A 12,453-nucleotide genomic window follows, 5' to 3' on the forward strand; every position below is an offset into this window, starting at 1 on the left:
ACATCAGTTTTGACTTTTTCGAAGATACATTAACTACATAACAACCTTGAATTTTCTGCACAAAATTATTTTATAGCAGCGAAGAAATTTCCTTTTTGTGTTTTGTTTTTAGCAATGGTTTTATTATTAGTCATTTTCTTTCTTTTGTTATCAGTACTTCAATAAATAAGTTTTGTCAAAAAACCAGTCTCATTACACAAACTTACAGAGTTAATAAGATTCCTGATTCCTGTAACTGATCCTCTAGTCTTCTTCTCTTCTTATACGAAAAAAAGTAAAACATTTGGAAGTTGTTTTAACGACCTTGAATGTCGCTGAAGGTAACGTCATTAACAGAAATACCGGTTTGTCCCTTAAGACAAGCACCATTTTCACCGCCTCTCCTTCTCGCGGAAGTAAACGCAGGATGCTTTGGATTCGGAAGATTAGTGGCGTTATGACCCAACATGATGACAACAGAGGACATGTCTACTCTGTCCGAAGCGTTTTCTTGCACACAGAGCAACCCAATTTGTATGCACTTCATCACTTCTCTCTCATCATAAGTCTCTTGGTCCATTAAATTGTCTATGATCTCTGTTGCTTCACCGTTTTCCCATAGATCCCAAATCTACAAGACGGAGAAACATACATTTACTTATGTTCTGTTTTTTTTCCTCTGTTTTTGTGTAAAATTTTCAGTTATGTACTTACATGTCCGACTAAGTTAGATGATTCCTCGTGGAAAGCACTGTTTTTCTTTCCGGTTATGATCTCTAACATCAATACTCCAAAGCTATAGACGTCGGATTTAATGGAGAACTGTCCCTCCATTGCATACTCCGGTGCCATATATCCGCTGTGCAACAAGATTGAAACAGTTTAAGGTTGTAAGATTTTGGACAGTTTTGTGGTGTTTCAGAAAAGAGTAACTCACAATGTTCCGACGACCCTACTTGTGCATCCTTCCATTTGGTTGCCCCCAAAGATTCTAGCCATGCCGAAATCTGAAATCTTTGGGATCATTTCACTGTCAAGAAGTATATTGCTGGCCTTGAGATCTCTGTGGATGATTCTCAGTCTTGAATCTTGATGAAGATATAAGATTCCACGAGCAATCCCTCGGACTATCTCCATTCTTTTTGGCCAATCCAACTCTGCTCTCTGCTCTTCATCTAGCATGATGATAAGAAGAAAGAAACAAGAAAATTCAGAGTCATTGATCTTCCTGAAAGGGAGAATTTGAACCTGAGTTAAAAATGTTGAACGTACGGAATATGAAATAGTCTAGGCTCTTGTTTGGTAAATACTCGTATACCAACATCTTCTCTTCCAATTCAACGCAACATCCTAAGATCCTCACGAGATTTCGATGCTGCAACTTTGATATCAGCTTGACCTCGTTCTTGAACTCTTCCATTCCTTGTCCCGAGTTTCTCGACAACCTCTTCACCGCTATCTCCATACGGTTTTGTAACACGCCCTAAGTAGAAACAAAGGAAACAATATTCCTTACTACTTATTGAACTTAATAGTGTTCTCTCTTGGAGGAGTATTGATGAAAAATGGATATTGCCTCTTCATTACCTTATAAACAGGTCCGAAACCACCTGCTCCAAGCTTGTTTTGGGAAGAGAAGTTATTTGTTGCTGCAACGATCGTGTTAAGATCAAATAAAGGTAACTCCCGGTTTCTCGCCTTGTCTTGTTCAAATCTAAATGATTCGTCAAAATCAAAAGGGACCGGGGCGAAGTTTGCCGAAGAGCTTCTATGCCTGTTTGACTCTGCACTTGAACATGTTTCAAGTAGTTAGTTGTGAGCTAAGATAGCAGCATATCATCTTAAGAGATTCATCATCAGATATTCACTTACTTCGTCGCTCCCTTACAACACAGAACAAAATGACAGTTAGTAACATTACGGCTGCAATCAAACTGATAAGAATCAGAAGGACTCTCCTCTTCCCTGATAAGCCATTTCTGTTCCACCGCGCTGAAACAAGCAAGAAACTCAGTATTTGAAGTACTTCGATACTAAACATTGACATGTTTCTTTATTCTCTTTGTTTTAATGAAACAGAGTGGTTGTTTTATGAAGAGCAAGAACGTAGAAAATAGGGATTCTCATTTATAGATGTGTACCTAACTCTTCCTTGTCTACACGTATGTAGAAATCTTGTCCCGAGTTCAAGTATGTCCTTGCATCCAACATACCACCATGCCATTTCAAGCATCCTATTGCTCCTCTTTTACTCTCGTGGTAAGCACTTGCGTAAGCGACACAAGAGCAGTTCTTCAAGCACCTCTGTTTGCACTCCTTCAATGTTATGTTCATATCCACACTTGCATCTGATGTGTCGGGAATCTTCATGCGCTTTAACTTCACAAACCCGTCTTTCTCACTGCATATTGAAGCTCTCTTTTTCTTTGTACACCCGCCAGAAGAGTCCCTCAAGAACCAATGCCGGGGAAACTTGGGCTCAAAACCAGGTAGGCATGTGCACTCAAACGTTTTTGAGCTAGGGGAATCACAGTAACCGTTAGGGCCACAATGAGCGTAGTTATCGCACTGCTCTTTAGGAACTGACCAGAAATCATTCCATCTCTTGTCCCTCGCAATCCATGTAAACCGGTGCATGGTTCCAGTCTCGTTCACCATGGTTCTTGTTATGACCGAAGCATCTGTCACACCGTAAGTGAAGGATACTTCGTCCTCATTATTCACAAATGAGTTATTGAAGATGTACCCTATTGGCATTTCAGGCACCCCGCTCCACCTATGCCCGGTCCATGACCCCATACGCCACCATGGGGTTACACCTTTGTACAGAATCAACTGTGGAAACCCTCTACGTTCCATCCGCAGTATTAAGTCTCCAGAACCAGGGTCACCATGAGACTTCCATGATGTTAGAGAGCGATCCAAACCGTCTTTTCGTGTGAATCCCAATCTCATAAACGGAAGAAACGTGTCTGTAGGGTGATCAAAGCTCTCCCAGAAACTTCTCCCTGTGACTGGATCAAACAGAACAAGGTTGCCTAAATCAGAGAGTGTAGCAACTAAAGTTGGTTCCAACATACTATCTGAAACATTTGTTGACCAGATAAGCTCTGTTTCATTGTCAGATGCATAGACAGAGAGATTGCCTCTGTTGCTGAACTTTACCATCCCAGAGGTGTCATTAATAGGATGGTCTCTGTTTGCAACCCAAACAATAGTCTGTTGAGAGATTTGAGCATACCAAATCCCAACATACCGGAGCTCTGAATCCCCAAGACTGAAGAATCCAAACGCGAATCTCTTCCCTGCGGAGAGTATAACCTCACCATCTCTCAAGGACTGTCTTCTCATAATTGTATCCACAGAGATACAAAATTGGAAGAGGAAGAAAAAGAAGATAACGAAGACAACCTTCATATTTGTGTTTGTTTCAGAGCAAGGATTTAGTGAAAATGTATAAATGCTGTGTAAGTATTGAAAACCAAGTGGATCAGTCATTAACTGTGAGTCACGCCCCAGTTCCGGATATATCTCAAAGGTTGGACTTTCAAAAAGATGTAAGAACTGATTCATGTGACTTAAAAGTGTGAAACTAACTAAAAGAACACCAACAATAATCATTAATTACGTACCAAAAATGGAGAGTTTTGTTGGTATCGAGAAACTCCTATGATTACATATCTACATTCTGTGTATTTGTATGTGCAATGATTGGACTAAAGAGCAGAAACTGTATTCCAAAGAAGTACGCTCAGATGCTCTGTCTACAATAAAACATGTTCTATATTTATGTGACTTCATACAAGAACATGACCAGATTCTGAATTTTAGTTCGTAACCTATAGATTACTCTTACATACAGATATACAACTTAAACATTTTTTCATCAAAATTCTTTAGCAGTAGGTTTATCTCACTTACAGAGCTAACGTCCTGTTATTTTTGTGAGGCTCACATTGTTGATCGATGCTCTTGGGTCGCTTTGTCCCGAGGATTCAACTTCTGAAGTGCCCCTTCTAGGTATAAATGCAGGTTGCTTTGGCTCTGGAAGGTTTGAGTTCTCGCTACTTAGCATCCAAATCACCGTTGCAACGCTCGGCCTATCATTTGCGTGATCTTGTACACACAATAGTCCTACGTGCACACATCTGCGTATTTCATTTTCAAAACACTCTTCAAAGATGACCGGATCCACAAGAGCAATATCTTCCCCGGTGTTCCAGAGTTTCCATGCCTGGTCAAAATAAGGAGATAAAGTTTCAAGAATGGTTCAAAAGCTTTACCAAAAGAAAGGTCGTGGTTTTAAAATGAGACTTACATAAGCTGAAAGATTTGGATTCTGCCCATCATTGTAAAAGCTTGAGTTTCTTCTTCCACTCACAATCTCTAAGAGTATGACTCCTAAGCTGAAAACGTCAGATTTCTCTGAGAACAACCCTCCCATTGCATATTCGGGTGCCATATAACCGCTGTGGTGTTATGCTTTTGTCAGTTACATAATTGACAATCATCGAAAAAAGATCAGAAAAAGCTGTGTAAGAGTTAGTTAGGGTGGCTACTCACTATGTTCCAACCACTCTTACGGTGCTTACTTCATCCTCATTCCCCTGGAAAATCCTAGCCAGCCCAAAGTCGGATATCTTCGGGTTTAGATTCTCATCTAACAAAATATTGCTTGCTTTTAGATCTCTGTGTATGATCTTCAGCCTTGAATCTCTGTGAAGGTACATAAGACCTCTGCAAATCCCATCGATTATGTTAAACCGCGTCTTCCAGTCAAGAAGTCTTTGCTTCACCGGGTCTGGATTACACAGCAACAAGGTGCACAAACAAGACTAGCATTAGGTTCTGTTCATGTGCCTACTAAGACTGTAACAGAGTTAAACCAAACGATAAGTTCACTACCAAATAGATATGCGTCTAAACAATTCTCTGGCATGAACTCATAGACCAACATCCTCTCTTCTCCTTCAATGCAGAAACCAAGCAATCTCACGAGATTCCGGTGTTGCAGCTTTGAGATCACGACCACTTCATTCACAAACTCCTCGACTCCTTGTCCCGATGTTCGCGAAAGCCTCTTCACAGCGATATCGAGCCCTTCTTGTAACCTCCCCTGTAAATGAAAGTAGAGCAACTTAACACTCCATTGTCACTTTGAAATTCCTCCTACCAATGAAACAAAGAATTGTTTAAGAACCTTGTAAACAGCACCAAATCCTCCTTGTCCGAGCTTGTTTGTGATAGAAAAATTGTTGGTCGCCACTGCTAACACTTGGAACTCGAACAGTGGTAGCTCTTTAAGCTTGTATTGATTCACAAGGATTGCACCAACGTCATTACTACTTAAAGCTTCCATTCTCTCATTAAGTAGCCTTGTGTTTCTGTTCTTCTCTGTTAAACAAAGCAATGCAAAAAGTTAGTTATCTAATAATATAAAATCATAGAGAGATATCTCTTATATAGTTGGAATGTAACGCTAACCTCTATGCTTAGCGATCTTCCACAGTGCTAAGACAACAGTCCCTGCAAACAAAAAAGCGCCTACTAGCAAAGTTACTGTGATCACAATTGACCGATTGGTCCGCTTTTCTACAAAAGATTTGGTGCAAATCTGTTATGATCTAGTAAACTAAGTTGGATGGAAAAATGAGGTTGATACTACACTTACTAAACTCTGAATCTGCAAGACGAATGTAAAAAACCACGCCAGTGCCAGAAAACTCCTGCATATCCATCAAGTTTCCGCTCCAAAGAAGACAACCAATCCCTCTGTCGAATGAGTAAGCCGTACAAGAACAGTTCTTCAGACAGCTCTCAGGACAGTCTTGTTCATTGGCTCCAGATCGTTGTGGATTGTGGGGCACTTTCATCTTTTGCACTCTCACAAATCCATCACTTTTTCTACTTCCATCGTTGTTGTCTCGACTTTCGCACTGCAATGGTGCCTTTCTTACGCATCCCTGAGTCCAGTTTCCGTTGTTCCACTCCGCGTAACTCTGTGGCTTAAACCCTCTAATGCACATGCAAGGCGGAGTCGACCCGGGATTGAATCTGCAACTAGCGAATTGGCCACATGTGGCGTATGTATCACACTTGGTCGATGGGACCTTTAACCAGGTCTTCCATTCTTGGATAGCCACGTTCCAATCTCTCTGAAACACGCTTCCTTCGGAGTCCAAGAGAAAATGATACAACAAAGTATTTCCAGCATAGGACATGGAGACAGATCCTCGATTGTCACTACTAAGGGTTAACTCGAAAAGATTGATACGGTAATCCATATTTGGTAACCCAATGAAGTATTGACCATTCCATGGACCGCTACGCCACATCAGAAGATCATCTTTCCAGACAACAAGTTCTGGAAATGGCAGAGGAATCAAACCTGCAGAGTATCGTCCAGGCGATGGATCAAACGGGCTTTTCCAAGATCTTAGCTTAAGGCTCCTGCCTGTTTTCGTGTCAGTAGCAAGACTCATTGTTGGCAAATATATGTTTTGAGGATGCTCAAAGCTCTCCCAAAGAATCTCATCCCCAGTATTAGTAGTTCCTAGCAGCACGAGGTTCCCTGTATTCAGCAACCGGGCATAGAAGGTGTTAGCAGCCACCGGCACCAAGACATTGGTGGACCAGTGAACCTGTCCGCGACCATCCATAACAACAAGATTCCCTTCCTTGGATATGGAAACCATTCCGGAAGAGTCATTGATCGGGCTGTTACTGTTTGCTACCCAAACCACGGTTTGAACAGGAATATTATTGAACCATATCCCTGCATAACGTCCTGTGGAGTTAACCGGGCTGAAGAAACCAAACCTGAAGGTGCTGTGGTTGGAGACGACAGTCTCAGAGTCCCTGAACTCGCTAGAAAACGTGATTACATCAGTAGCCAAACAAAGCCTCAAGGAAAAGCAAATCAATGTAAGAAGAAGAATTAGCAAACAACCCATCTTCTCAGCAACTTTGAGAGAAACGTAGAGCTTTAAGGGTTGATTTAATCCTAAGACTTGAAATAACTTTATGTCATCTAATGTTTGGTGGTTACATTTAATTGCCACTGGCAGAGGCACCACACTTGACTTTTCCGCTCAGAAATAATTGGAAAGTGTGATGGGGCCTTACGAGCATGTGTGAGATAGGGGCATGCAAGGAGTCACTATCAGAGACAACTTCACATTTTGCAAACTTGAAATCGAACTTGGAAGCCGTTTTGAAACCAGGTCGCGCAACAACAGGCAACAGGAGCTCATGAAATCGACAAATGCAAACAAGGATTTACCGATTCCTTAGGTAAATGTCTCTTAACTCTTCAAAGTTGGGAATAGATAGTGGACGTTGATCATAGGAAGAGAGTTCGCTGCTTGAGAATAGGGACAATGTGGTGAAAATGTTAATGATGCCTACATTTGAAACCATCAGAGATGCTTTCTATGGGGAAAACTAAACTGCAGAGAGACAAAATAGAACTTATTTGAGACTGTACAAACAGTGAAACTTCGGAACCATTATCAGTCTTTTTCCCAAAGATACAAACAAAGACACATCGGTACCATTGATCTTATGAACTTCCACACAGTCAAGAGAAAAGTCAGAAACAGGACAAGACAAATGTAATGGTTCTGAAAGATGCAAGCATAGCCATTTCATGGTAAAGTTTATTTAATGGTCATTACTGACAAGATATATTATTTGGAACCGTCAAAGATGTTATTTTGTACCAACTATTCAACTGCAGAGATATACAAGACCACTGAAATTCTTTTCACTGCTTTTTCAAAGACAAACAAAAGACATCGAATCCACTCATCCCAAATTCCATAGAGTTTAAAACAAAACCAAGAAACAAGAGAATACTTACAAAAGAGATCTAGAATACCCCAAACCCCAAAAACAACACAATTAAGCACACTCAAGAACACAAACCAAGGGCAAAGGAACGCTTTCTTTTCTTTCTAAGTCTCCTTAGGGAGGTCTCCTTCTGCAACATGAAAGCCTGCACAAGATCAGTGATCACAGATAAGACATCATTGATTGATCCAACTTTTGAAGAAATAACTTGACATATCCAGACATCACTGAGACAAAAAAAAGTACTCACAAACAGCAAATCTCTAGCATATCAATAGATGCATATGTAAGTTATTGGTCATTAACATCAAGAGATTACTGAATACAACTAAAGCAATGATATGCGCAAATGTTCAAACATACACACCTCAAGCATCAGGAATAAAATAGCATCTTAGTGGATCTTCCTAATATCCAATCATTCTAAAGGTCAAAGCTTGATCCGAGCAGAGTATTACTGATTGTATATAATATTCCTAAGTAAATTGAAACTGACATGCATTCAAAGTCAACCTTGCTGCTACTGCTTATCCGAAGCATCATGGTACTCATCCTTATCTCCCTCTTCTTCAGCCACCTCAGGCACTGTATGAAGTTTATCACTGTCCATCAGATTCTCCCCACCACTGTCGCCGGATTTCTCATCTTCTCCATCCTTATCATCAGGAAATCTAACAACAACCACCGGACAAGCACAATGGTGAACTGAGTAATCACTGACACTCCCTAATCTCCCTTTACTACTCCTCTTCGTAGCACCAAATCCTCTACTACCCATAATCAAAGTACTTAGCCCTAACCTCTCCACCTCCAAACAAAGCCTCTCCTTCATATCGTGATCCTTGACGATATGGATCTTAAACGGAATATCCGCCTCAACCAAAGGCTGAGCAACGTCGCTCGCTTTCTTATTAGTGACAATGTCGAAATCGTCCTCAAGCTTCCTCTGCGACTCTTCGTTATTTGGATCCCACTGCGGCGACAAATCCATAGCGCCCCAATCGGCGCCGTAAAGTACACTCGTCGGTTGAACATGAAGGAGAACAACGGCGTCACCTGATCGGAGATAGTTCTGAACAGCCCATTGAACTGCGTACGCACTCTCGTCGCTTAGATCGACAGCGATCCCGATCTTACGTTGAGCTCCAGCAGTAGGTGTGCTGATCGGGAATCTGGGAGAAGACGGCTGGACGGTGACAACCGTCGGTGATTTCCGGTCGGATCTCGGAGATTTTCCCGGAGAAGTCATGATTCCGCTCACTCTCTCTCTCGGTTTCTTCAATTGACTCTGTACGGTACGGTATAGTGACAGCGACTCTTTTTATTTTTGTACTCTTTTCTTATGAGAATTGGATATTGTTAAGAACCGTTAGATTGATCGGTTTGAAGATCTAACGGCTGTAAAAATATATAACCAAAACCATAGATATTCTCCAATGGTAATATATAGTCATTCTAATTATATAATTAAAACACACTATACCAAAACTAAAATAACTTTTATTTATTTTTTCAGATAATAATCTAGAATCACCAAAACCATAGAAGAAAGATTTTTGACAATAGAAACATCTTTGAAGAGTTGTGGGCTAGGAGTGAAAGTTAACAGCTCTTCTTTACACCCATCCCCCATGTCAAACGTACAAACAACCCTTTGTTCTAAAGTGATATAGTCCTTGGATGCCAAAGTTGTGAAGGCGTCATCAAAACAATCAGTAGCTTTGTCGAACATTTCTGCACATACATGGTAGGAACCTTTAGCGTTGGGATCCGTTGTGCTTCTTACGAGTGCCTGGAATTGTTTCAGCATATCTGAAGTTTTTCGAGAATTATAAGTAAGTATATATTTGGTAAGGCCATAGAAATCCAGTGATGCAATTTCAGGGGATGAGTTCAGGAACTCAAAGCACAATGAAGCATTGGTATTGGCTTCTGTATGTGTGCAGATACTGTTGATTTCACTTTTTGTAATCTCCGTACTAAATCTTGCAGATGATGAAACAACAAAAACAAGAAAAAAAAAACTATATGAATTAATAAACAACTTTTGACGTTTGAAAACATTTTTTTGTTCAGGATTTTAGAGAATTATGTGTGATTTGTATAGTGGAAAGGGGAACGTATCTAATCTAGAGTTTTAATGCTAACATTGTGCTACCATAATAAGATGATTTACATCTTTAATCAAATAATAATAATCTACAGTTTTAATGCTAACATTACGTATCTTCTTCATTATATTAGTAATAACTAATAAGTAATGACATGATTAACATTAATAGCAATAATATGGCAAAGATTCAACGGTTTCCTTTTTCGTAATTTAGATATGTGAGGTTTTACAGTCGTAGATTTCATTCATGTAAAAATAAAGGAAATCTGGGATGAATCGCACAAAATTCTTATTGCTAGGTAGGTGAATAAGGTAGGTGAATAGTGCAAAATAAAACAATGTGTAATTTTACATCAATGGCAATATGGCAAATATTCAACGGTTTTGTGAGCTTTGAAAATTTTAGATTTTTTACGAATTTTGTATAGGTGAGATCCCTAGTCGAGTATTTACAGCGACTCTTTTTCTATTTTTTGACTCTTTTTTTTTATGAGAATTGGATATTGTTAAGGACCGCTAGATTAATCGGTTATAAGACCTAATGGCTGTAAAGGAGGGGCTAAAAATCCAGTCTTAAAAGTATTTGATTTTTTCACAATTCTGATAATAAAATCTAAAGATCATATCCATTGGTTGAAGATTCTTTCAAGTCTTAATATCGCCTAATTATATAATTAAAAATTAAAAATATATAGGAAGAAGTTTAATAAATCATGTGAAGATAATTGTCATACCGATTTCTCAAAAGTCAAAACTTTCTCATAATGAGAGATCCATTAACTTTTCTCAATTCAATCGTCGATATTTTTGTAGAGATTTATGGGATATCTTAAAAAGAGGCAATAACAACACTAATATAACGTTTTTTATTTTTTCAGAAATAGTTTCACAATCACCAAACCCATAATAGACAGATTTTTGACAATAGAAATATCTTTGAAGAGTTGTGGATTAGGTTTGAAAGTTGACAGCTCATCTTCACACCCAGCTGCCATGTCAAACGTACATTCAACACTCCATTCCAAAGTGATATAGTCCTTGGATGCCAAATGTCTGAAGGCGTCATCAAAACAACCAGTACCTTTGTCAAACGTTCCTACGCATACATGATAGGAACCTTTAGCACTAGGATCCGTAGTGCTGTTTACGAGTGACTGGAATTGTTTCAACATATCTGAAAATTTTCGAGATTCATAAGTAATTAAATATTTGGTAAGGCCATAAAAATCCAGTGCTGCAATTTGAGGAGATGAGTTCAAGAACTCAAAGCACAATGAAGCATCGACATCTGTATGTGTGCAGATACTGTTGATTTCGCTTTTTGTAACCTCCGTGCTAAATCTTGCAGATGCTGAAACAACAAAAACAAGAAAGAATACTATATTAGCAAATAAAAAACAACTTTTAACGTTTAAACACATTATTTTTGTTCAGGATTTTAGAGAACTAGGTGTGATTTATATAGAGAGGGGGTGGGGGATCGGACGCATCTACAGTTTTAATGCCAAGTTGCTAACAGATTGTGTTACCATAATAGTCTTTGACCAAATAATAATAAAGCCTTTTCGAGACAAAAGAGGCTTACGTATCTTCTTTATACTAATAACATGATTTACATCAATAGCAATATGGCAAAGATTTTCAACGGTTTCCTTTTTCGTAATTTTTAGATATGTGAGCTTTTAAAATTGTATATTTCATTCACGTAAAAAATAAAGAAAATCTGGGATGAATCTCACAAAATTCTTATTGCTACCTAGGTAGGTGAATAATAGTACAAAATAAAACAAAATGTAAATTTTACATTCATGGCAATAGGGCAAATTCAACGCTTTTGTGAGCTTTTAAAAGTGTATATTTTACTCATGTAAAAATAGATATTTTAATGCTAACAGATTGTGTTACCATAATAAGAAGATTTACAAACCGAAATCGTAATCAATACGAATTATATACGGTTTTTATGATTTTAATTTTTTTTTATAAAATAAATAATCAAATTTAAACTAAACTAAAAGAAATTTGCAAAACTACCCTTTTTTACTACCCTTTTTGCAACAATATCTTTTTATATTGTTTATTTATAAAAAAAATCCCTTTCCTTGAACAAAATGACCAAATTACCCTCATCTAATAAGAACATGTAATTGGAAACTGAAAGTTGGCGCCAAAATTTATTTTTCCCGCCAAAAGAAAAAATTCCACCAAATTTCTTTTCCCGCCAAAAAAATAAAAATTCCCGCAAAAAAATAAAAATTCCCAGCCAAAAAAATGCTTTTAAAAATCCTTGTAAAATTTTTTAAAAACTCTTTTAAAAAACCTTGTAAAGTTTTTTAAAAGTTTTGATAGTTGCTAAAAACCCTTGTAAATCATTTTAAAACCTCTGAAAATCTTTATAAAGTCTTTAAAAACATAAGTAAATACTTTAAAACCTTTTTTTAAACCTTTGTAAATTATTTTAAAACTTTTTACAATAGTTTTACAAGATTTACAATCGTTTTTTAAATATA

The 12,453-nt window shown here is 38.3% G+C and overlaps 4 protein-coding genes across 9 annotated transcripts; all 4 read right to left on the reverse strand.

Moving 5' to 3' along the window:
- Window positions 1–86: 86 nt before the first annotated feature.
- On the reverse strand, window positions 87–3,600 carry AT1G11340 (G-type lectin S-receptor-like Serine/Threonine-kinase; the record flags this gene model as incomplete). 3 transcript variants are annotated; one of them, NM_101007.3, is made up of 7 exons in its annotated part: window positions 296–610; window positions 694–838; window positions 917–1,154; window positions 1,252–1,462; window positions 1,567–1,763; window positions 1,852–1,971; window positions 2,121–3,396. In NM_101007.3, 7 exons carry the CDS (start codon window positions 3,394–3,396, stop codon window positions 296–298), a joined length of 2,502 nt encoding a protein of 833 aa, NP_172601.3. The 3 variants fall into 3 exon arrangements, with proteins under 3 accessions (NP_001322220.1, NP_001322219.1, NP_172601.3); NM_001331979.1 differs by having other exon boundaries at window positions 87–610; window positions 694–1,154; window positions 2,121–3,600; NM_001331980.1 differs by having other exon boundaries at window positions 119–838; window positions 2,121–3,600.
- Window positions 3,601–3,603: 3 nt separating this feature from the next.
- On the reverse strand, window positions 3,604–7,067 carry SD1-13 (S-domain-1 13). The gene is made up of 7 exons (NM_101008.3): window positions 5,651–7,067; window positions 5,464–5,571; window positions 5,180–5,373; window positions 4,885–5,095; window positions 4,543–4,780; window positions 4,298–4,448; window positions 3,604–4,213 (listed from the first exon to the last, which is right to left on the reverse strand). Exons 1-7 carry the CDS (start codon window positions 6,930–6,932, stop codon window positions 3,905–3,907), a joined length of 2,493 nt encoding a protein of 830 aa, NP_172602.1. The 5' UTR covers window positions 6,933–7,067; the 3' UTR covers window positions 3,604–3,904.
- A 218-nt stretch (window positions 7,068–7,285) lies between these two features.
- Window positions 7,286–9,268, reverse strand: AT1G11360 (Adenine nucleotide alpha hydrolases-like superfamily protein). Of its 4 annotated transcripts, none has more exons than NM_101009.4 (2): window positions 8,344–9,268; window positions 7,286–7,975 (listed from the first exon to the last, which is right to left on the reverse strand). In NM_101009.4, the coding sequence occupies exon 1, from the start codon at window positions 9,077–9,079 to the stop codon at window positions 8,351–8,353; it is 729 nt and encodes a 242-aa protein (NP_563888.2). In that variant the 5' UTR covers window positions 9,080–9,268; the 3' UTR covers window positions 7,286–7,975; window positions 8,344–8,350. The 4 variants fall into 4 exon arrangements, with proteins under 4 accessions (NP_563888.2, NP_001184963.1, NP_849638.1 ...); NM_001198034.2 differs by having other exon boundaries at window positions 8,327–9,268; NM_179307.2 differs by having other exon boundaries at window positions 7,623–7,960; window positions 8,327–9,268.
- Window positions 9,269–10,689: 1,421 nt separating this feature from the next.
- Window positions 10,690–11,411, reverse strand: AT1G11362 (Plant invertase/pectin methylesterase inhibitor superfamily protein). The gene has a single exon (NM_001123797.2). It carries the CDS (start codon window positions 11,362–11,364, stop codon window positions 10,810–10,812), a length of 555 nt encoding a protein of 184 aa, NP_001117269.1. The 5' UTR covers window positions 11,365–11,411; the 3' UTR covers window positions 10,690–10,809.
- Window positions 11,412–12,453: the final 1,042 nt, after the last annotated feature.

The sequence above is a fragment of the Arabidopsis thaliana genome (genome assembly GCF_000001735.4).
Source record: "Arabidopsis thaliana chromosome 1 sequence".
In the NCBI taxonomy this organism is placed as follows: Eukaryota; Viridiplantae; Streptophyta; class Magnoliopsida; order Brassicales; family Brassicaceae; genus Arabidopsis; species Arabidopsis thaliana.

What these genes read in the sequence shown, in the direction of transcription:
- SD1-13 (NM_101008.3), bottom strand. Translation starts at nt 6,932, where the DNA reads ATGGGTTGTTTGCTAATTCTTCTTCTTACATTGATTTGCTTTTCCTTG. An exon ending in TCTTGCAGATTCAGAGTTTA is followed by an intron (nt 5,572 to 5,650) that starts GTAAGTGTAGTA and finishes AATCTTTTGTAG; the next exon opens with AAAAGCGGACCAATCGGTCA. An exon ending in TTTAGACGCATATCTATTTG is followed by an intron (nt 4,781 to 4,884) that starts GTAGTGAACTTA and finishes TGTGTAATCCAG; the next exon opens with ACCCGGTGAAGCAAAGACTT.
- AT1G11360 (NM_101009.4), bottom strand. Translation starts at nt 9,079, where the DNA reads ATGACTTCTCCGGGAAAATCTCCGAGATCCGACCGGAAATCACCGACG.
- AT1G11362 (NM_001123797.2), bottom strand. Translation starts at nt 11,364, where the DNA reads ATGTGTTTAAACGTTAAAAGTTGTTTTTTATTTGCTAATATAGTATTC.